General features: G+C 46.8%; 3 protein-coding genes across 4 annotated transcripts in view; 1 reads left to right on the top strand and 2 right to left on the bottom strand.

The window, feature by feature from the left end:
* The window catches only part of LOC123745052 (serine/arginine repetitive matrix protein 2), a 166709-nt gene extending 151080 nt beyond the window's left edge, over positions 1 to 15629 (bottom strand). For both annotated transcript variants that reach the window (XM_045725338.2, XM_045725339.2), the window contains exon 1: positions 15263 to 15629. The gene's annotated coding sequence lies outside the window, so the exon portion shown is untranslated. The remainder of the gene's footprint in view (positions 1 to 15262) is intronic.
* LOC123745051 (unconventional myosin-IXb) overlaps positions 1 to 24850 on the top strand; it is a 327701-nt gene that overhangs the window by 148984 nt on the left and 153867 nt on the right. The gene's annotated exons all lie outside the window — the stretch shown is intronic.
* Positions 22867 to 23436, bottom strand: LOC138353329 (E3 ubiquitin-protein ligase RNF12-B-like). The gene has a single exon (XM_069306207.1). It carries the CDS (start codon positions 23434 to 23436, stop codon positions 22867 to 22869), a length of 570 nt encoding a protein of 189 aa, XP_069162308.1.

Below are 24850 nucleotides of genomic sequence, written 5' to 3'. Positions count from 1 at the left end.
GTGGAAAGAGCAGCTCCTAGTCTTAAATATAGACGCAAGGAATGAAATATATATATATATATATATATATATATATATATATATATATATATATATATATATATATATATATATATATATATATATATATATATGTCGTACCTAGTAGCCAGAACTCACTTCTCAGCCTACTATTCAAGGCCCGATTTGCCTAATAAGCCAAGTTTTCCTGAATTAATATATTTACTATAATTTTTTTCTTATGAAATGATAAAGCAACCCTTTTCTCTATGTATGAGGTCAATTTTTTTTTTATTGGAGTTAAAATTAACGTAGATATATGACCGAACCTAACCAACCCTACCTAACCTAACCTAACCTATATTTATAGGTAAGGTTAGGTTAGGTAGCCAAAAAAAGCTAGGTTAGGTTAGGTTAGGTAGGTTAGGTAGACGAAAAAACATTAATTCATGAAAACTTGGCTTATTAGGCAAATCGGGCCTTGAATAGTAGGCTGAGAAGTGCGTTCTGGCTATTAGGTACGACATATATATATATATATATATATATATATACACACACACACCGATGCCGAAGAAATATAAGAAAATTCACTTTCGCAAACAGAGTGGTAGACGATTGGAACAAGTTAGGTGAGAAGGTGGTGGAGGCCAAGACCGTCAGTAGTTTCAAAGCGTTATATGACAAAGAGTGCTGGGAAGACGGGACACCACGAGCGTAGCTCTCATCCTGTAACTACACTTAGGTAATTACACACACACACACATACACACACAGAAATAAGGGTATTCTGCCTCTCTGTGAACCTACAGATTATACTTCAGTTCTGAATTATGTTCAAGACTAAAATATGCTCGCTGGTAGGTCAATAAGCCTCCAGAGGGTGACACGCCTGAAGACGATCAGAAACATAGAGACAGAAAGGCTTGATGTAGGTGGCAGAGCTAGAAGGGTCGACCTCTGATGTATTAGTTGGTGCAAGGTTGTGTGTTGAACTGTTCACTCATTATTTCCACAGATACATTAAGCGTTGCACACGACGCTAATTTAGATTGTATGAACGTAAGAGGATATGTATACCGTATAGAACACAGCAAATTGTGGAACATCAGCTTGCATACCTGCAGAATAAAACCACAACAAACTGAAGTGAGAGATGCGGCAGCAGGAGTTGAATGTACCAAAATCAAAAGTCTGGTGTCGCGGGGAGAGAGAGAGAGAGAGAGAGCACCGTCAACATCAGAGGTCCACGACTCTTCAACCTTCCATCGGTGAGTTTAATTTTATATATCTGGAACCAAGGCTGAACCTTTCAACAGGAAACTTGACAAGTTCCCCCGGCGGTACTGGATCAACCGGGATGAGATAGCTGTATGAGCCTGCGGGCGGGAAGCACAAACAACTTGGAATATCCAAGGGAAGTACCAGGTTTAACCCGAGCAAAAGCAGGACTTCGAAGGTATATAAACTCCCGAAATCAATCACAGGTACACGGGGGAGACATCTCCCGTCACGCAGGGTGCAGTCGCACCTCCACAGATCTCCAGTATCATCTATTGATACTGGTAATGGCTCAAAAGGGCCTCCACTTACGGGCTATTCATGCCCGTGCCACCTTTTGGGTGGCTTAATCTTCATTAATCAATCAATCACAGGTAAACCATAGATATTGACAAAGAGGGCAAGTGAAACAATTATTTGACGAGGGAGGGACCAAGTGGCAGATACATGAATGGTAATGTTGACATCTTTCAATGAGCTAAAGGGACACGAGAAAGACCTTTCCGGTGTACGGGAAGTGACTCTATACACTCCCACGTCTTGCATGATAGAGCTCAAGGGGTTGGGGATCAACTGCTTCACTAGCTTTAAGAATTACAGTTGTTCAAGTTTAGTTACCGGAAATAGTGCTAGATGAGAGAGAGAGAGAAAAAGAAAGAAAGAAAAAGCCAGCGAATGAGCACACACACGCACGGACTCACTGTTCAGGTCATACGACCTGTAAGGAGTCATTTGCCGCGCAGCTAAACGCTTATGTAGTGAGAGGGCTTGGTAGATACTGCTACCAAGGTAGATACTACTATCTCTCTCTCTCTCTCTCTCTCTCTCTCTCTCTCTCTCTCTCTCTCTCTCTCTCTCTCTCCCCGTTCTTCCTTCCTTCCTTTGTTCATGCTGGTATAAACGTGAGTTCTTTAGCCTGGCTGTTGATGCACACTTGAAACCAACTAGCCAAGTTACTAAGCATCCTGACCCATCTGAGGCCTCGGGGCATGACTGAGATCTGAGAGGTGGCTGCTGAGGCTGCATCTGCTCTGGAGTGGGACAAGGTGATGCTGCAGGTAACGGTGTGTTGTGCTGGTCGGCTTACTACTTGTCGCAGCGTTGAAGTTACTGGTGGTGGTTGGTGCGGGTGACGGTAAAATATGAGGATGAGGTACAGCAGGTGGGGATAGGGGGCGTAGCTCAGCAGGTAGCATTACAGCTGGTTAGAGGGCAACGTAATGGGGGGAGGTACTGTAGTAGGTGGGATACAGCAGGGCGGGTAGAGGTTTGACAGCAGGTGGTGGAGGCGCGGTAGAGAGACGAGGGCGGCGTCTTCCTGAGGCGGCAGCGGTCCGCAAAGAAGCCCAGGGCGCGGCCTCCTTCCTGCGCTGGGAGTCGTAACATCATTATCCCGGTGAGAGGAAGTTGTTCCTCCTCCTCCGTGATGAGTCTCCATATTGTCACCTCATTATCTTGTTGACTCTCAGTCAGTCTGGGCCCTCGTGGCGACCTCCTCCTCTTATGATACAATATTTTGATGACTAGCGCTCTCATGTCCTTCTTAAACGACTCCAAGTGGGGGATGAGGTACGGCAGGAGTGGTGTACCACCACGTAAAGTGGGGGTTGTGGTACGTGGGAGGGACACATGGGACATCCCGGTGGGAGGCGTACCGTGGCCAGTGGCTGGGTCCTCCGCTAGATCTTCCTCACCTCGGCAGCCTCTCAGCATTGAGCGTTTTTCCAGTAATTTGGTTTCCAAATACGTGGGAGTTTCCGGTGCTGGGCCCAAGGAACAAGATTAAACAAAATAAAAACGCAAGAGATAAATCCGCTGTTTTATATATATATATATATATATATATATATATATATATATATATATATATATATATATATATATATATATATATATATATATATATATATAATATATATATATATATAATGTATGTGTATACAGGGTATGTGGAAGCTGGTCAGAATTGCATTTCACTTTTGTAAATGTACATTAATGACACTGTAAAAACACACATCGAACACTGTTTATGTAGGACAGACGTAAATCTGTGTATTTATGTATTTGTATGTAGATTAGATTAGCATTTTAAAAGCACTACAATCACCTTCTGTGGTTGATTGTTCAATAAATCACTGAACTGTATGATTAACTCTGTCCATGGAGGACAGAAGATGTTGATTATATGCTGGTTAGCATTGTAAATGTGTGGCCATGTTTGTGGTAGAAAAAAACAATGATAGATCACCATCACTGTCATCATCATCATCACCGCTGCCATCACCATCACCGCTACGGTCTCCACAGCCATCGTACCTTGTCTTGTGGTCTGCACAAATGGGTGACGCCCTTCGGCTTAGGACCATTTCCCCCCAGGCTGTGGTCCCGGTGGCGCTCCCAGCTACAGGACCAGGTTACTGCTGCTCTTACTGGGGGAATGTTTGCTTCTCCTGGAGTGTGGCTTAGTTTGTGCCTCTGTAGTAGTACTCTGGTGCTAGATGAGGCTCTCTCCTTGTACGAGGTGTGTTCCTTCGGTAATCAGTGTGCTATCTCTCTCTCTTTCTCTGTCTGTCTCTGTCTGTCTCTGTCTGTCTCTGTCTGTCTCTGTCTGTCTCTGTCTGTCTCTGTCTGTCTCTGTCTGTCTCTGTCTGTCTCTGTCTGTCCTGTCTGTCTGTCTGTCTGTCTGTCTGTCTGTCTGTCTGTCTGTCTGTCTGTCTGTCTGTCTGTCTGTCTGTCTGTCTGTCTCTCTCTCTCTCTCTTTCTCTCTCTCTCTCTCTCTCTCTCTCTCTCTCTCTCTCTCTCTCTCTCTCTCTCTCTCTCTCCCCCTCTCCCCCCGTTCGTTCAACTTCCTGTAGCCTCACTCTCTCCTACCAATGAACATCTTCCGCCATCGACTAACCCCTGTGCTCACCTTCTGAGCTTTCATCTGCTTTCTCCATTTCCTCTCCCTCCTCTTCCTGCATCAATGAACAAATACAGAAAGCATACATCTTCCTCCCTTCTTCCTCTCCCCCCCCCCCCACCTCCTGCTTCCCTGCCACAGAGGTTACACAGAGAACTTAAAGACCAACAGAGGTTTCCATCCGGAGGAGACGGCTTCAACCGGAAGTCTTACTTCGGGGTAAACAATCTTGGGCGCCGATTTACTTTGTGAAATCTTGTTTAAACAAGTATATATATATATATATATATATATATATATATATATATATATATATATATATATATATATATATATATATATACGGTGTTAGAATACCCAGCTACCTGGCCTGGTTGGTTGAGTGACGATCTTGCTACATGCAGGGTCGGCGTTCGATTCCCGATGGTTTTAAGTGCTGGGGTCTCACATTATTGCATGGTCTTATTGTTTTGTCCTGATAATTACCTTATTACGGTTTAAAGAACGCTTTCCACTCGACTAAAGCACGTGGAGACTCTGGGTTTATGTCGTATGGGTTTAATTTTCAATACCATTCCAGCGGTATATTGGTGAGTGGGCAATACAGACGCATTTTTTCTTAGTGAATGTTGCAATGTCTTTTACGCGCACGCACACACACACACACACACACACACACACACACACACACACACACACACACACACACACACACACACACACACCACACACACACACACCACACACACACACACACCACACACACACACACACCACACACACACACACACCACACACACACACACCACACACACACCACACACACACACACCACACACACACACACCACACACACCACACACACACACACACACACACACACACACACCACACACACACACACACACCACACACACACACACACACACACACACACACACCATTGTGTTCTCTGTCAGCCCGTGAAGGCGTGCACTCCGCCTCCTCCCAGCCCACCACTACACTTCAGTCTTCATAATTATACAGTAATCTTCACCTCTAACGTTCTTGTCAAGATGGATTTCTTAGTTTTATACTAATTGATGATGTGTTTAGCACCTGCGACCCGTGAGGTGTAGGCGCCGACGTTGATGTATTCTGAGGTATACCTGTCTCCATTGATGTGTTCTGAGGTATACCTTTCCCTGTTGATGTGTCCTGAGGTATACCTTTCCCCGGTGATGTGTTCTGAGGTATACCTTTCCCTGTTGATGTGTCCTGAGGTATACCTTTCCCCGCTGATGTGTTCTGAGGTATACCTTTCCTCGTTGATGTGTTCTGAGGTGTACCCTTCCTCCGTTGATGTGTTCTGAGGTATACCTTTCTCCGTTGATGTGTCCTGAGGTATACCTTTCCCCCGTTGATGTGTCCTGAGGTATACCTTTTCCCGTTGATGTGTCCCGAAGTATACATAAACAACTGTGACAACGTTTTTGTTGTTGTCAATAAATGTGACAACGTTTCGGTCCGTCCTGGACCCTTATCAGGACTTGGCACAAAGGTCCAGGACGGACCGAATCGTTACCTTACTTTGTGATGATTTCGGGGCTCAACGTCTCGGCGACCCGGTCCTCGACCTCGTTGTTAAACTGGTCAACCAGGCTGTTGGACGCGGCTGCTCGCAGCTTGACGTGTGAATCACAGCCTGGTTGATCAGGTAACGTGATCAACCGTCGACAACCGTGTTCATTACATGTGAGGTGGGTTATCAGTTTTCAGCTCCGTTATTGTGACTTATTCATTGCTTAAGGTGTTCCGTTTAAGGCGTTGTGCTTAACTGAGCTGCGTTGCTGCCCTGAATCCGGACCAATGGGTCGCTTAGAACTAACCTGCTATATGGGAGCCGGTCGGCCGAGCAGACAGCACACTGTACTTGTGATCCTGTGGTCCTGGGTTCGATCCCAGGCGCCGACGAGAAACAATGGGCAGAGTTTCTTTCACCCTATGCCCCTGTTACCTAGCAGTAAAATAGGTACCTGGGTGTTAGTCAGCTGTCACGGGCTGCTTCCTGGGTGTGGAGGCCTGGTCGAGGACCCGGCCGCGGGGACACTAAAAAGCCCCGAAATCATCTCAAGATAACCTCAAGATAACCCCTTCTCCACCTTGCCCCACCGCAGTTTACCTTTCACCCATAGTTACTGTTAACCTGGGTTAGAGTAAACTTATCCGTTGCTGGGAAGTTATAGGGAGATTGAAGACATGGGAGACACCCCCATACACACGAGGGGGTGTATGGGTGGGTCCCGGCCCGAGCTAAGGAGGCTGAAGATTAGTTCAAGACAGTTGTAGTGTAGGGGGGGGATCGCGCCCACGCGCCCCCCCCCCCTCATTATGGCCGGGTTGTTGATCTCGCTCGCCCCCCCCCCCCTCGACCCCCTCGCCCCCTCCTCCTGGTCCCGCTCCTCAAGCCAGGGGGGGGAGGGAGAGGGTCGGGTCTTCCGGAGGTAGTGACCGCTGCTATTGTAATTATTGAGGTGTTGGTGGCGATGGTGATGGGGAGAGAGTTGTGGAAATGGTGGTAGTGACAGTAGTCTACAAGGTAGACACGCGGGTGATGGTTGACTGCCTCGGGAGGAATGGGAGGGGGGGATATAGGGAGGGGGGAAGAAAGGTAATGGTAGTCACGTAGCGACGTGAGACGCGCCGAGGCTCCCGAGGGACGCGAGGATTTCCATAAGAAAACAAGGAGTTCCGGTGGTGTCCGCTGAGGGCAGTGTTCACCAGGGGGAGGGAAGGAGGCGGCAATGGGAGGCAGGAAGAAGGATGAGTGTACGGGGGGGGGGGAGAGCGAGGGAGAGATGGAATGGGGGCGCTGGGAGGGGGGCGAGGGAGAGATGGAAAGGGGGCGCTGGGAGGGGGGCGAGGGAGAGATGGAAAGGGGGCGCTGGGGGAGAGTGGGAAATAAGAGGTTGCAAGAGGAGTCTGAGGAGGTGGGTACGTGAAGGTGATATAAAGATGATAGGTTAGAAGGAGCACAGAAAAGAAGAAGCTGGGTAAGACGAGGGATATAAGGAGAGGGACAGAGCACCATTAAAAATCACCGACGACCGCGTCATTACCACCTCCATCACCTACGTTAACATCTACGCCTCATGTCCACATCGTAGCCGGACCGCCCCTACGTCTTGCCTCCCGCCTAATTGTATAATGTCCTGAGACCAGATTCACGAAGCAGTTACGCAAACACTTACGAACCTGTACATCTTTTCTCAATCATTGGCGGCTTTGTTTCCAATTATTAAACAGTTAATGAGCTCCGAAGCACCAGGAGGCTGTTTATAACGATAACAACAGTTGATTTGCAAGTTTTCATGCTTGTAAACTGTTTAATAAATGTAACCAAAGCCGTCAAAGATTGAGGAAAGATGTACACGTTCGTAAGTGCTTGCGTAACTGCTTCGTGAATCTGGCTCCTGGCACCCTTGTCTTCTCTAAGCTCTCCGGCGAGTAGAGTATCAACACAAGGGTTGACTATTTCTACCGCCATTACGACTAAACACTGGGGTCACACCTAATCTTGGGCACACTGATTGGCGACTCCTGTCATTGATAATGGCTTCTGATTACACCGACCTCCAATCCTGACAAGCTGCAGACCCACTTTAGCCGACAATTGTTACTCCATTATAAGGGATTTATAATATTTGGGCTTTGGAGTCTTTATTAAATTGGGATTTTTCATTTTATTATAGATTTTTTTCTGTGCTCAAGCTATGAAATTGGATTAAACAAATTTACAGATGATATTTTGAAATTATTGAAGCAGGACCGCAGGGATCCAACCAGATTTTCTCTAGATATGTCACGTAATAGTGATTTTGTTGTGGTACGCGCAGTGTTCAGACACAGCCGCCAACATGCAAGTGTATGCAACCCATTTTTAGCCGCTCAGGATAGATTTTCAGTTCTACTTTAGCGAGAAAAAACTATGTATTATACACACACAAAAATACCTGCCTTGAGGACATTTCTGAGGTATCGTTTAAGAGTCGACAAGAGCAATGTAGAGACTTCAGCAGCCTCACTCTCACCAGCTGATCACCTCCGCCCGCCTACAGCAACCCACCTTCCTACATCTACCTACAGCAAGTCACCTTACGCAAACAAATTTAAACCTTCCTACATCCACCTACATCCATCCGCCTACATCCAAACCTTCCTACATCCACCTACAGCATGCCGCCTTCCTACATCCACCTACAGCAACTACTCGTATCCACACACCACCAACCAGTCACCTCGCACACCGACAATAAGCAACCCACATCCACTTACCACAACCCTCGACAACAATAAAGTAGCCACAATCTGTAACAAGAGTCAACCAAGTGGAGGGGGAGTGGCGTCCTCCACGCCCTGTCTCCCTCACAAACGAGGAAGGTCAGTGTGTGTGTGTGTGTATGTGTGTGTATGTGTGTGTGTGTGGGTGTGTGGGTGTGTGTGTGTGTATGTATTCACCTAGTTGTGTTTGCGGGGGTTGAGCTTTGCTCTTTCGGCCCGCTTCTCAACTGTCAATCAACTGTTTACTAACTAATTTTGTTTTCCACACCACACACACACACACCCACACTATGACAGTTGATTAACTCCCACCTATTTACTGTTAGGTAACAGGGGCATTCAGGGTGAAAGAAACTTTGCCCTTTGTTTCTGCCTGGTGCGGGAATCGAACCCGCGCCACAGAATTACGAATCCTGCGCGCTATCCACCAGGCTACCAGGCCCCTAGTGTGTGTATGTGTATGTGTGTGTGTGTGTGTCTGTCTGCTACAGATCTTGACGGTAAAGTCTGCCACACCGTGACAGTCAGCCTTTCCACCACAAGAACCACCTTGAGAAATACTTTTTTCCAATTAAAGATTTTATCTCCAGAAGGAGATATACAAAAGTATTCAGACCTTCACTAGTGGTTCAAGGGGGGAAATTTCAAACAATGTTTGTATTGTCTCCTTTTTCAGGCTTGTTTCCATTCTCAGCCTTTCCAGTTTCTTAATCTTCTCTCGTGTATCGCCTCTCGGGATGGTCCCATCGCTGATGCTGTACAAGGATCAATATGTGCTTCCACGAGAGAATCATTTAGATCAATGCGGGGATTTGAGCGAGCGTCCCTGTGACTCCTTGTCCTCTATATTAACTGATAACATGAAAATAATACAGGGAAATTTGAAGGGCTGGTAGGTAGTGATCCAGGCGGAGCGTGCCTATGGTTGGGGTCAAAGCTCGCCAAGCTAGTTCTGATTGTCTAGACCGTATACATCGCTAGATTAGGATGTGTTGAAGGACATGTATATGTTTATCTCTCAGAATGTTCGGTAATACGTTTATTGCTTGTGATGTGTGTCTATGTATGTATTAACACGATGTACTGAACGGGGTGAGAATAGCTTGAGCTACCTCATCCCTTTGTGTGTATTTTACCTCAATAAACTTATTTCAATTTCAAGGATGTGTTGACTTTGGTTAGGATCGGTTGGGTTGGGTCCAGGTTGGTTTTGATTGAGGTTGGGCTCTGTGAGGCTCGGTTAGGTTAGGTTGGTTTTAAAACTGGTTGATGTTAAAACGGTCTTGTGTGCAGTGAGACCTGCATCCATGGGCAACTGCTGATTGGATGAGAGTGAACTCCATCACTCGAGTCGTCACTCCGGGAAGATCCTGTGCATCTACAACAGTGTTCTGCCTCGAGTGTTCCGTTCACACACCTCTCATTCAAGTTCAAGTATGTTTATTGAGATAAGCAATAAATACATCTCAAAGGGATAGAGTAGCTTAGGCTATTTCTACCCCCCCTTCACCTCTCATTAATCTTCATTACAGAAACAAAGGAAAATAATGCTAACCTTTCCTTCTGTGGGATCTGGGATCTCCCGGTTACTTGGAACGCCACTGAGCTTATAAGAGCCAGAAGTCACCCAGACGAAGCGACATTGCTGCACCGTAGGAAGATGCAACTATTTAGGTCATTCTCAGACGGATTTGAGAGAAATATATTTAAGATTCATACGCAGCTACTATGCTGAGTTTCTCCACAGGTGTGACTTTATAAGGGAATGTTTCGTGCTGAGGCGATAGTGAGTGCTGGGGCTGTTGGGTGCTGGGGGCTGCTGGGTGCTGGGGGCTGCTGGGTGCTGGGGGCTGCTGGGTGCTGGGGGCTGCTGGGTGCTGGGTCTAGAGCTGCTGGGTGCTGCCAGGGATTCCGGAGCTGCTCTCTACTCACACTTGGTGACTACGTAATCACATTCTTTGCGGACTAGTCGCAATTAGTAGAAAATACTTGGGTAACGACATATTCTCTCTCCCTCTCCTCTCTCGCTTTCTCGCTTGCTCGCTCTCACTCGCTTTACGATCTGGGCATATTTAATTAATTCGTTTATCTGACAGGTTTTTGTCCAACTCTTACCTACACAGTCCGGGTTTTGCACCCAACTTACCGCCCAGTTAAACTTCATTATGTAACTTGTCTATTCCTTATCTTCGTAACTATATCCTTATCTTCGTAACTATATTCTTTTTATATTTCTAGTATATTTTTATTCCCTTCTTCCCTCATTACCTTCTGTTCCTTCTTTATCACCAGTTATACTTCTCCTCGTCCCCCCCCCCCCGCAGACATGCAGACATCCAGCATGGCTTTACAGACATGATGCACTTGGCACTGACAGGAGCAGTAGTGCCAGATACCCTGTAAATCACGCCCTTCCTGATCATGTCTTGGGGACACGACGACCGGCGTGCCTCGGGCGTGATTTATCCTGTTACGGTCTGGTAACACTTGTATGGCCGAAATTAATTGTTTTCTGTTATTCCTGCAGTCATTCATATATATATATATATATATATATATATATATATATATATATATATATATATATATATATATATATATATATATTTCGTTATTTGTAGTTATTATTCCTTTTTTGTAATGCTCTATTGATCGTTTTGTTATGCAACAATTTTTTTTGTTTGTTGGTTTAAAATATTTGTTTTAGTTTAATGTGTTTTAATAAGTGCAATGACCTAACCCTTGACAAAAAAAATAATAATAATTGCTCAGTTATGCTTCCATGCTCGTCTATTCCCCTTACTTGTCTTCACTGTAATGATTACTCGTTATCACTGGTTGTGCTTTAGTTTTTCGTCATGTCTCCCCCCATCATCACACCCCCCCTTCCTCCTCCCCCCCCCCCATTATGCCTAATTCCCCCCCCCCCCCCCAACTCTTCCCCCCCACCCAAGTCTCGCTGTGGTAGCGGAGTGGGCGGACACCCCTGAGGATCGGGTGTAAGCCCTTCTCACAAGCTGTGTCTTATGTGTCCTCGCCTTGTGTTCTATGTCCTCGCCTTGTGTCCTGTGTCCTCGCCTTGTGTCCTATGTGTCCTCGCCTTGTGTCCTACAGTGTCGCCGCTGACCCCCGCCGCCACCACAGGCGTCACCACCATGTTATCCCCACACCAACACCACAAACACCATCACTACCAGCTGTTTGACGAACTTGTCTAATATCCTCAAAACCCAGCCCCTGCGCACGCTCGATCCCCTCCCCCCTCACTGCGCTCGCACGACCCCCCCCCCACACTGCGCTCGCACGACCCCCCCCCCCCCCCCACACTGCGCACGTTAAAAAAAAATCCTAATTTCCTAACAGTCACGTTCAAAGACCCGAGAAAAGTAATTTGTGTTCTAAAAAAAATAACATGACTCTTGCTTTTCCGATTATTACCTCAAAATCAAGAAATATAATTGAAAATTGACGAAGGTAAGAACATAGAAATTACGACCGAGAAGAACACTAAAACAAAACATATTAAACAGTCTGAAAAATACACACTGGTGATGTATGTGGGAGAGAATACTACTTTGTCTTGCTCGAATCCCCCTCGCCCCCTCAAGTGGTGGGGGAGGAGGGGGGCAGCAACCCCCTCAAGTGGTGGGGGAGGAGGGGGCAGCAACCCCCTCAAGTAGTGGGGGGAAGGAGGGGGCAGCAACCCCCTCAAGTGGTGGGGGAGGAGGGGGCAGCAACCCCCTCAAGTGGTGGGGGAAGAGGGGGCAGCAACCCCCTCAAGTGGTGGGGGAGGGGGGGAGGATAGCGACCCCCTCAAATGCTGAAGGAGGGGGGGAGGATAGCGACCCCCTCAAGTGCTGGGGGAGGGGGGATAGCGACCCCCTCAAATGCTGGGGGAGGGGGGGAAGATAGCAACCCCCTCAAGTGCTGGGGGAGAAGGGATAGCGACCCCCTCAAGTGCTGGGGGAGGGGAAGACAGCGACCCCCTCAAATGCTGGGGGAGAGGGGGAAGATAGCGACCCCCTCAAATGCTGGGGGAGGGGGGAAGATAGCGACCCCTTCAAGTGCTGGAGGAGGGGGGATAGCGACCCCCTCAAGTGCTGGGGGAGGGGGAAAGGGGGATAGCGACCCCCACTCACGAGAAAATCGCTTATTCTTATTAGTGTTTTCGCCTCACTTGGGCTCTAATTTTTCCTCTCCCCCCGCGGGCTTCCTGTTTCCGCCGCTGGCTGCCTCATGGCGCCACGGTACATATCCTGGCATAATAACCCACTTCGTGACCCCGAGAGAGAACGAACACAGCCTCTTATTGTTACGGGCTCGCCATAGCCCGTGCTACTTGGAACTTGTTCCGAGTAGCTGAATCTATAACAACAACTCTTATTGCCGTGCTCTTGGTCCACCAGTACCCAGTCGAGTGAGGGTCGTCAAGGCCACCACAATACCCTACTGCCACGCCTGCAAGGATGCTGTATAGTCCTGTAATCAGTCCGATAAAACCGGTATAAGTAGTATATACCTCCTAGATGTGTGTGTGTACTCACCTAGTTGTACTCACCTAGTTGTGTTTGCGGGGGTTGAGCTCTGGCTCTTTGGTCCCGCCTCTCAACCGTCAATCAACAGGTGTACAGGTTCCTGAGCCTATTGGGCTCTATCATATCTACACTTGAAACTGTGTATGGAGTCAGCCTCCACCACATTGCTTCCTAATGCATTCCATTTGTCAACCACTCTGACACTAAAAAAGTTCTTTCTAATATATCTTAATGTGTGTGTGTGTGTCCCTTGCGTTACTTCTTATTTTAATCGAGTTAATGTTAAAAAATCCAGTTACATTAAGGAAAGTCCCGGAATTGTAAACAAAGTCATTATCCTCTTTGTTGGATTCTTAATAGAGGCTTATTGGGGTTCGTTTCTCGAATTGTGAATGAATTGTGTTCTATGTCCGGTTCAGCTTAGTGCTGGTTATTTAACGGTCCGTGCACGGTGGCTGTGGCGGCCGGATAAACTGGGCATGTCTCACGATCAATCAGCCGGATAAACCGATTATATTTACTAGCTGCCAACATCGAACAGCGTCTCCTCGGGTGTGTGTGTGTATATGTGTATGTATATATATATATATATATATATATATATATATATATATATATATATATATATATATATATATATATATATAATATAATCATCTAGCTCGAAGCATCTTATAGGGGTATCAAGATAATATCTACCAGTTCCTCAGCATCATTTGGATGTCCCCAGAGAACATCTACCAGTTCGCAGCATCCAAACTGATGACAGGGACCTGTCATCACCTTAGTCACGGTTACAGCCCGTTTTCTCTCTCTCATTCAAGTTTATTGAGATAAAATAGTATCCCTGAGGCATAAGGTAGCTTAGGGTATTTCTACCACATATTCTCTATGTTATATTTAAAAATATAACGTTATATATTTAGCAAGCGTTGACTCGAAGACACAATAGACAGAACTTATAAATATGTTGACAATGCTGAGCTATAAATAATTTAATACAAATGTCAACATTTCTTTTCAAGTACAGGATAATAAAGTAGAATTAGAAAATGTAAAGAGTTTACACAGAAAACGGGTTGGTAGTATGATGCATTATTTTTTTTAATATGAACACCTGTTTCCCCATGATGATGTTGGACGCTTGTTCCCCCATGATGTTGAACACGTGTTGCCTACGATGAAGTTGAACACCTGTTCCCCATAATGATGATGAACATCTGTTCTCCATGATGTTGAACATCTGTTCTTCATGATGTTGAACATCTGTTCTCCATGATGTTGAACATCTGTTCTCCATGATGTTGAACACCTATACCCCATTACAGTTCAATCTGATCACCCCATAACAGTTTAACCTGTTCACCCATGACAGTTTAACCTGTTCCCTTCATGACAGTTTAACCTGTTCCCTTCATGACAGTTTAACCTGTTCCCTTCATGACAGTTTAACCTGTTCCCTTCATGACAGTTTAACCTGTTCCCTTCATGACAGTTTAACCTGTTCCCTTCATGACAGTTTAACCTGTTCCCTTCATGACAGTTTAACCTGTTCCCTTCATGACAGTTTAACCTGTTCCCTTCATGACAGTTTAACCTGTTCCCTTCATGACAGTTTAACCTGTTCCCTTCATGACAGTTTAACCTGTTCCCTTCATGACAGTTTAACCTGTTCCCTTCATGACAGTTTAACCTGTTCCCTTCATGACAGTTTAACCTGTTCCCTTCATGACAGTTTAACCTGTTCCCTTCATGACAGTTTAACCTGTTCCCTTCATGACAGTTTAACCTGTTCCCTTCATGACAGTTTAACCTGTTCCCTTCATGACAGTTTAACCTGTTCCCTTCATGACAGTTTAACCTGTTCTCACAAGACAGTTTAACCTGTTCTCACAAGACAGTTTAACCTGTTCTCACAAGACAGTTTAACCTGTTCTCACAAGACAGTTTAACCTGTTCTCACAAGACAGTTTAACCTGTTCTCACAAGACAGTTTAACCTGTTCTCACAAGACAGTTTAACCTGTTCTCACAAGACAGTTTAACCTGTTCTCACAAGACAGTTTAACCTGTTCTCACAAGACAGTTTAACCTGTTCTCACAAGACAGTTTAACACACCTACTTCCCAATAACACAACAGCCGCTGTCGTTAATTACCTCAAAACAGACGGAGGCGGCCACATAAGGGGCCCTTAGCGGTCACCCCGTAGAGGGCAGGACTTACCTGTAATTGGCAGGTGAGGAAGGAGGTAATGGGGAAGGAGCGGGCCGTCTTCCACGGGCTCCTAACAAAAGCTACAGTTATTGACCTGTACCTCCTGTACCAGCAGCTCTTCAGCTGAAACACTTGATACTTTCAAAAAACATAAAATCCTGATATTTTCTCACTAATAAACTTTTTTTTTTCCGTGACACCTTTCGTTGGGAATTTTTCCTCTTAGACACCGAACGTTCCGCGTGTTCCGCGTCGGAGATATCAGTTCATCTTATTTACAAAAACAAATCCAGCAATAAGTCAGATTTGACTGGTAAACGAGGAAAAAAAATAGTGGTCCAGGACGGCAAGGCAGCAGCCACCCTCCCCTCACCACAGCCAGCTACAGACTGACTGGATCGACTTCTCGCGCCGCTACTACGAGTCCCGCCAGTTGCTGAGTCGAGTATTTCTCGCGAAGACACTTTTTCGCGCCAATATCCACCGCTGGCCTCCAGCGCCATATACCAGGTCCTGTAACACTTCACAGAACGCCTCACTCCATCGGTGTTGAAAGGGTATTCAACCCTCATCCTGATTCGAGGTGGTAGGGGAGGAAATATATGAGTAATTTTCCCTACCGGGTTTCTAGTGTTATTTGAAAACAAATGCTAAGGAATTGGGAGTTCAGAGTCCATAGTTCCGTTGTGGCCGCGAACCCCCGATATAGTGGCCGCCGCTGCAAGAACATTTAATTCTTGGATGATGATAAGTTTGTTCAACGGACACCAGGTGGAGGTGTTTGTTAGTGTTCCTTGCGGAAATGTTAAGTCTTTGTCGTCTGATTATGTGTGTGTGTGTGTGTGTGTGTGTGTGTGTGTGTGTGTGTGTGTGTGTGTGTGTGTGTGTGTGTGTGTGTGAAAGCCGCTCTGAGAAGTATACTTAACTTCTCGGCGGCTAGTATACTCAGGGAGTCTACCTTATGTTCGGGACGAAGGTATAATTACTGGCTGGTCAGTGAGCTATTGCGGCGCCCTTAATAACCCTCCTGAGGGTTATAGGCCTCTAGCCACACACAGGTTAGTGTGTGTGGCTAGCACAGGTTAGTGTGTGTGGCTAGCACAGGTTAGTGTGTGTGGCTAGCACAGGTTAGTGTGTGTGGCTAGCACAGGTTAGTGTGTGGCTAGCACAGGTTAGTGTGTGGCTAGCACAGGTTAGTGTGTGTGGCTAGCACAGGTTAGTGTGTGTGGCTAGCACAGGTTAGTGTGTGTGGCTAGCACAGGTTAGTGTGTGTGGCTAGCACAGGTTAGTGTGTGTGGCTAGCACAGGTTAGTGTGTGTGGCTAGCACAGGTTAGTGTGTGTGGCTAGCACAGGTTAGTGTGTGTGGCTAGCACAGGTTAGTGTGTGTGGCTAGCACAGGTTAGTGTGTGTGGCTAGCACAGGTTAGTGTGTGTGGCTAGCACAGGTTAGTGTGTGTGGCTAGCACAGGTTAGTGTGTGTGGCTAGCACAGGTTAGTGTGTGTGGCTAGCACAGGTTAGTGTGTGTGGCTAGCACAGGTTAGTGTGTGTGGCTAGCACAGGTTAGTGTGTGGGGCTAGCACAGGTTAGTGTGTGTGGCTAGCACAGGTTAGAGTGTGTGGCTAGCACAGGTTAGTGTGTGGGGCTAGCACAGGTTAGTGTGTGTGGCTAGCACAGGTTAGTGTGTGTGGCTAGCACAGGTTAGTGTGTGTGGCTAGCACAGGTTAGTGTGTGTGGCTAGCACAGGTTAGTGTGTGTGGCTAGCACAGGTTAGTGTGTGTGGCTAGCACAGGTTAGTGTGTGTGGCTAGCACAGGTTAGTGGCCACACACTAACCTGTGTGTGGTGGCGACCGTCTCTGCTCTATCGTCTATCCAGTCTATCGCGACCGTCTATCCAGAGAAGTTGTGTGTTGCAGATTTACACATTGCAATTTTTTTTGCACTTGTATTTACAACTTTGTTTGTTCGTTTTGTTGTTTAAACTAATCTATTCCGTTTTTAACTAATACATTTTTGCTGAATTGTTTAAGGAAGAAATTTAATAAAACTCTGTTTTTCTAGGTAAATGACATCGCTTTGTTGTTAACTGTCCAACCCATCCTGAATGATGGCACTTTTTGTAGCTATGTGGTCGAAAGTACCAGGATGTAGTCATGAACGAAAAGGAGGCCTGGTCGAGGACCGGGCCGCGGGGACGCTAAGCCCCGAAATCATCTCAAGATAACCTCACGATATGGAACTCCAGTAAGACACTTTTCGTACTTTTTTTATTGCGTCCGGATTGAATAAAGATAAAACTATACCTAAATATTCCTAGTATAGTACACACAAGTACTGTATTAGACTTTAGCGAGTATTAGGCTTAAGGTGGTTAGGTTAGGTTAGGTTAGGTCTTATTAGCAACGTAAGTATGAAATTTCTCGGGTGTTCGTCCAAGTTCAGTAATACAAAAGTCTGTACTTTCTGGTGGTCCATCACGACATACTCGTACTTAACGACCTCTTCGTTAAAGTAAATACCTTCATTTTAGGAGGCTGCGATGTTATTTTCATTGTGAGATTAAGATTACACACACACACACACACACACACACACACACACACACACACACACACACACACACACACATACACACACACACACACACACACACACACACACACACACACACACATACACATACACACACACACACACACACACACACACACACACACACACACACACCCTGACCGTTGAGAGGCGGGACCAAAGAGCCAGAGCTCAACCCCCGCAAACACAACTAGGTGAGTACAACTAGGTGAGTACACATACACACACACACACACACACACACACACACACACACACACACACACACACACACACACACACACACACACACACACATTCAGGAATCTGTACACCTGTTGATTGACGGTTGAGAGGCGGGACCAAAGAGCCAAAGCTCAACCCCCGCAAAAACAACTAGGTGAGTACAACTAGGTGAGTACACACACACAGTGGCGAGATGTCACCAGCGGAGTCCCACAGGGGCTCTGTACTTGGACCCATCCTGTTTCTAATATATGTAAACGATCTTCCAGAGGGTATAGACTCATTCCTCTCAATGTTTGCTGATGATGCAAAAATTATTAGAAGAATCAAGACAGATGAAGATAGAGACTACGGGATGACCTGGATAAACTGGAGGAATGGTCTAGAAAATGGCTGCTAAAGTTCAACTCAGGAAAGTGTAAAGTAATGAAATTAGGCGAAGGGAGCAGAAGGCTGAACACAAGGTACCATCTGGGAGGTGAAATCCTGCAAGAGTCAAATAGAGAAAAAGATCTGGGGGTTGATATCACACCGAACCTGTCCCCAGAGGCCCACATCAATTGGATATCATCAGCGGCATATGCTAGTTTGGCCAACATTAGAACTGCCTTTAGAAACTTGTGTAAGGAATCGTTAAGGACCCTGTATACCACTTATGTCAGACCAATCCTGGAATATGCAGCTCCTGCCTGGAGTCCATATCTAGTTAAACACAAGAAAGTTAGAGAAGATTCAGCGGTATGCCACCAGACTTGTCCCGGAAATGAGAGGTATGAGCTACGAGGAAAGGCTGAAGGAGCTGAACCTCACGTCCCTGGAAAACAGAAGAGTAAGAGGAGACATGATAACCACCTACAAAATTCTCAGGGGAATTGACAGGGTGGACAAAGACAAACTCTTCAGCACGGGTGGGACACGAACAAGGGGACACAGGTGGAAACTGAGTACCCAAATGAGCCACAGAGACATTAGAAAGAACTTTTTCAGTGCCAGCGTAGTTAACAAGTGGAATGCATTAGGAAGTGATGTGGTGGAGGCTGACTCCATACACAGTTTCAAGTGTAGATATGATAGAGCCCAGTAGGCTCAGGAATCTGTACACCAGTTGACTGACAATTAAGAGGCGGGACCAAAGAGCCAAAGCTCAACCCACGCAAGCACAACTACGTGAGTACAAACGTCAGCTGTTGTTTTTATGCAAATTCCTTTGTTAGCTGAGTGAGAAGGGAAGGAATGATCTCCAGTGCCGGTAGTACTAGTGTTCCAGAGTCCCACTTCCTCTCACTGGGTCACGAAGCTGCATCTTAACTTCCCCCCCCCCCCACCTGTTCTTTGTCCTCCTCCCCACCCACCACACCCCCACCACACCCCCACCCCGTGAGAACGGTGTGAACAATTCAGAGCATCCTCTTGATGAACTTATTGAGCACTTAAGAGTCTCGGGGCAAACCCTCCTATTTACCGTGGGTGATTATCGTTTTTGTAATGTGTTGCTGTGATGTGTTCCGGAGTGTTGCGACACCTGTAGTTCACACTGTGGCTGGGTGAGGCCAACGTGTTGTTCACATGATATAATTTGTTGTATTTTGAAACCGGTGTTGCGTGTTTCCTGTGTTTATTACAGGAATTTTGTGGCGATACAGCGGCGCCATGGTTCTAAATTCGACATGGTGGTATAGATTTTATAGTTAACTAGGTAGGGTACCCGGTGGGTGCCCGGGTCTCTCTCCTCTCTCCCACTATCCCTTTTTCTTCCCCCTCTTCCAGTATTCGCCTTTCTCTCGTCACATTTCCCCCATCTCCCCCTCTCCCCCCTCTCCTTCCCTCTCTCCACCTTCCCCTCTCCTCCCTCGATCTCCTATCCCCTCCTCTCATTCCCCTCCTCCCTCTCTGATTCCCCTTTTCCTTCCCTCTGCTCCAGCATCCCTACGCTCCTCCTCACTCACCCATCTCTCTCTCTCTCTCTCTCTCTCTCTCTCTCTCTCTCTCTCTCTCTCTCTCTCTCTCTCTCTGTCACAATGGAATATTGTAATCCTAAAAGTAATGCTAATGGAAGCATCAAAACTCAATGGGAAAACACAGACCTGAAAATCGCAGGGGGTTTCTATAAGTGCCAGTATTTCTTAGTGTGGCACTGGATCTGACCCAGACTGGCATATAATACTCCAATAACCCACCAGGGTTCTTCTTGAAAAATTGGGCAAGGTTAGCCACAAGGATCTGGCCTCCACTCACGTACACACAGAGATACAGACAGAGATACAGACAGAGATACAGGCAGAGATACAGACAGACAGACATTGTCTTTTGTAGATATAGATATACCGCAGTTAACGGTGAATATATTATCATTAAATTACAACTTTTTTCCTTACCTGATTGGGCTCTTGCGTCCAGTAGTCTGAACGAGGTGGAGGAGTTCCCGTAGAGTACGGTGGTGTTGGTGGTGGTGTGGGAGTGTTGGAGGTGGTGTGGGGGGAGTGTTGGAGGTGGTGGTGGGGGGAGAAGAGCTACAATTACGTTTGTGGAAGGAGAGTAACACCTTGATAAAATCTTATACATTCGGTCCTCCAAATTATGGGTAAACTGTATGCGTGAGAGAGATAGCCAGACAGACTGGCAGACAGGCAGGCAGACAGGCAGGCAGACAGACAGGCAGGTAGGATGTCTGCTGTTGTACGTCCGTGCGTGTCGTCCGTGCGTGGTGTTCGTGCGTGTGTTTGAAGAAGTAAGCGTGACTGCATCAGAGTTCACGTCTATGCTCTTTTTGCTCCCAAACACACACACACACACACACATACTGACTGAGTTGGCAGCGCTCTAGATTCGTGGACCTAGGGACCAGGGTTCGATCCACAGGTGAGAACGTGGTTGTAGTGGTCCACAGGTGAGAACGTGGTTGTAGAGGTCCACAGGTGAGAACGTGGTTGTAGAGGTCCACAGGTGAGAACGTGGTTGGAAAAAAGAGGGAATGAGACATAGAAAATTGGAACCAGTAACATGTGTTACATTCTTTAAGAAGGAGGAGAAGAAGAAGAACCTTACATGATGGTTTTTTTGAATGATAAAACGAAGCACAAGAGAGAAACATTGCAGAGTTAGTATGAGTTAGTATGATGGGAACATAAACTCCAGCGCAAGGTACTAATACCTTGCGCTTGAGGGGGCAAGCGCAAGCTTCTCTCTTTAGTGCCCCCTTGAGAGGGCACTAAAGAGAGAAGGGGGCACCATAAGGCAATGTTTAATCAGGTCAAGAAAACTTCTCTTGCCTGAAAATAGAATAGTTGGAGTTGGAAGGGTTGGGACGAGAGAGTACGGATGCCCAGATGAGCCATTAGGAAGTGATACGCCACTTTACTACAAGATAGCGAGTGATAGCGAGTGCCACAGCTGCTCAGCAGATATATGGCCCAGCATCTCCTGGGCCTTACTACGAGGTAAGGCCCAGGAGCTGTTATGGTGGCGTCCAGCTTGTGTATAAGCACCTGTAGTCAAGCTGACTGTTGCTGTTTGTAGTTTAAGATTCAGCTACTCGGAACCAAAAAGTTCAAAGTAGCACGGGCTATGGTGAGCCCGTAGTGGACTTACCTGGCACAGGAGCGGGGCTGACGTTCATCTTACCTTAAGAGATAGACCTCACTTCTTCCCCCCCCCCCTGACAGGTAAATACACAGATTAAGCACCGTGCCCCCCCCCTAGGACCCCCTCCTCCCCCCCCCCTTTCTCTGCTGTCACCCATTTCTGGTGATCGACAAAGGGCCCCCTCCTCTCATCTTTGCTGTCACCCATTTCTGGTGATCGACAAAGGGCCCCCTCCTCTCCCCTTTGCTGTCACCCATTTCTGGTGATCGACAAAGCTACACTTGGCCCCCCCCCCTCTCCTTCCCCCCTCCCCCTCCCTCCCCACCACTCTACAGCAAAAATATATTCATAACTCTGCTTTGTTCGTTGACAAGAGTCGTGGTGTTGCTGCTTCTGTGGCTGCTGCTGCTTCCGGTGGTGGTGCTTCCGGTGGTGGTGGTGGTGTGGCGGCGGCTGGTCCGGGTGTTGTATCTGCTGCTGCTAGTGACTTGCTGTAATGTCTGGTGCTGCACCTGTTGCTGCTGCTGCTAGTGACTTGCTGTAATGTCTGGTGCTGCACCTGTTGCTGCTGCTGCTAGTGACTTGCTGTAATGTCTGGTGCTGCACCTGTTGCTGCTGCTGCTAGTGACTTGCTGTAATGTCTGGTGCTGCACCTGTTGCTGCTGCTGCTAGTGACTTGCTGTAATGTCTGGTGCTGCACCTGTTGCTGCTGCTGCTAGTGACTTGCTGTAATGTCTGGTGCTGCACCTGTTGCTGCTGCTGCTAGTGACTTGCTGTAATGTCTGGTGCTGCACCTGTTGCTGCTGCTGCTAGTGACTTGCTGTAATGTCTGGTGCTGCACCTGTTGCTGCTAGTGACTTGCTGTAATGTCTGGTGCTGCACCTGTTGCTGCTGCTGCTAGTGACTTGCTGTAATGTCTGGTGCTGCGCCTGTTGCTGCTGCTGCTAGTGACTTGCTGTAATGTCTGGTGCTGCGCCTGTTGCTGCTGCTGCTAGTGACTTGCTGTAATGTCTGGTGCTGCACCTGTTGCTGCTGCTGCTAGTGACTTGCTGTAATGTCTGGTGCTGCACCTGTTGCTGCTGCTGCTAGTGACTTGCTGTAATGTCTGGTGCTGCACCTGTTGCTGCTGCTAGTGACTTGCTGTAATGTCTGGTGCTGCATCTGTTGCTGCTGCTGTTTTTGGCTACTCTTTCTTGTATTGGATTTGTTGACGGCTTAATTGGTTTTGCTAATGCTACCTCTGGCACTGTGTCTGCCTCCGGCACTGTGTCTGCCTCCGGCATTGTGTCTGCCTCCGGCATTGTGTCTGCCTCTGGCACTGTGTCTGCCTCTGGCACTGTCTACCTCTGGCACTGTGTCTACCTCTGGCACTGTGTCTACCTCTGGCACTGTGTCTACCTCTGGCACTGTGTCTACCTCTGGCACTGTGTCTACCTCTGGCACTGTGTCTACCTCTGGCACTGTGTCTACCTCTGGCACTGTGTCTACCTCTGGCACTGTGTCTACCTCTGGCACTGTGTCTACCTCTGGCACTGTGTCTACCTCTGGCACTGTGTCTACCTCTGGCACTGTGTCTACCTCTGGCACTGTGTCTACCTCTGGCACTGTGTCTACCTCTGGCACTGTGTCTACCTCTGGCACTGTGCCTACCTCCGGCACTGTGCCTACCTCTGGCACTGTGCCTACCTCTGGCACTGTGCCTACCTCTGGCACTGTGCCTACCTCTGGCACTGTGCCTACCTCCGGTACTGTGCCTACCTGTGGCACTGTGTCTACCTCTGGCATTGTGTGTAGGTTAGATTAACATTTTAAAAGCACTACAATCACCTGTGGCTGATTGTTCAATAAATCACTGAACTATATGTTCATCAGATCTCTAACTCTGTCCATGGAGGAGAGAAGAAAATGTATATGTGCTAGTTAGCATTGTAAATGTGTGGCCACGTCTGTGGTAGAAAATAAAAATAATAATAATAATAAAAATAAAAACTGCGTTTGAGTTTGCTGGACGGATGATTTCCTTCAGAGAAAAGGATAACATTCGTATGTTACCTTCAGCACTTTGAAGGTACCATTGTTTACTTCCATACAAGCTTAGACATTGACTGTTAAAAGTGTACTCTATATATATATATGCGAACAAGCCTGAATGGTCCCCAGGACAATATGCAACTGAAAACTCACACCCCAGAAGTGACTCGAACCCATACTCCCAGAAGCAACGCAACTGGTATGTACAAGACGCCTTAATCCACTTGACCATCACGACCGGACAAAATGAGGTGATAGCCGAGGCTATTTGAACCACCCCACCGCCGGCACTCGGATAGTAATCTTGGGCATAGCATTTTACCAAATCACCTCATTCTTTGGGGCACACGTGAGGAACACAAATGCGAACAAGCCTGAATGGTCCCCAGGACAATAAGTATGAAAATATTGTCCTGGGGACCATTCAGGCTTGTTCGCATTTGTGTTCCTCACGTGTGCCCCAAAGAATGAGGTGATTTGGTAAAATGCTATGCCCAAGATTACTATCCGAGTGCCGGCGGTGGGGTGGTTCAAATAGCCTCGGCTATCACCTCATTTTGTCCGGTCGTGATGGTCAAGTGGATTAAGGCGTCTTGTACATACCAGTTGCGTTGCTTCTGGGAGTATGGGTTCGAGTCACTTCCGGGGTGTGAGTTTTCAGTTGCATATTGTCCTGGGGACCATTCAGGCTTGTTCGCATTTGTGTTCCTCACGTGTGCCCCAAAGAATGAGGTGATTTGGTAAAATGCTATGCCCAAGATTACTATCCGAGTGCCGGCGGTGGGGTGGTTCAAATAGCCTCGGCTATCACCTCATTTTGTCCGGTCGTGATGGTCAAGTGGATTAAGGCGTCTTGTACATACCAGTTGCGTTGCTTCTGGGAGTATGGGTTCGAGTCACTTCTGGGGTGTGAGTTTTCAGTTATATATATATATATATATATATATATATATATATATATATATATATATATATATATATGTCGTACCTAATAGCCAGAACTCACTTCTCAGCCTACTATGCAAGGCCCGATTTGCCTAATAAGGCCAATTTTTCATGAATTAATGTTTTTTTGACTACCTAACCTACCTAACATAACCTAACCTAACTTTTTCGGCTACCTAACCTAACCAATAAAGATAGGTTAGGTTAGGTTAGGTAGGGTTGG

Source organism: Procambarus clarkii, chromosome 57, assembly GCF_040958095.1.
Source record: "Procambarus clarkii isolate CNS0578487 chromosome 57, FALCON_Pclarkii_2.0, whole genome shotgun sequence".
Lineage (NCBI taxonomy): Eukaryota > Metazoa > Arthropoda > Malacostraca > Decapoda > Cambaridae > Procambarus > Procambarus clarkii.
The sequence above is the reverse complement of the archived record's forward strand: the minus strand, read 5'-3'. Positions and strand labels throughout refer to the sequence as shown.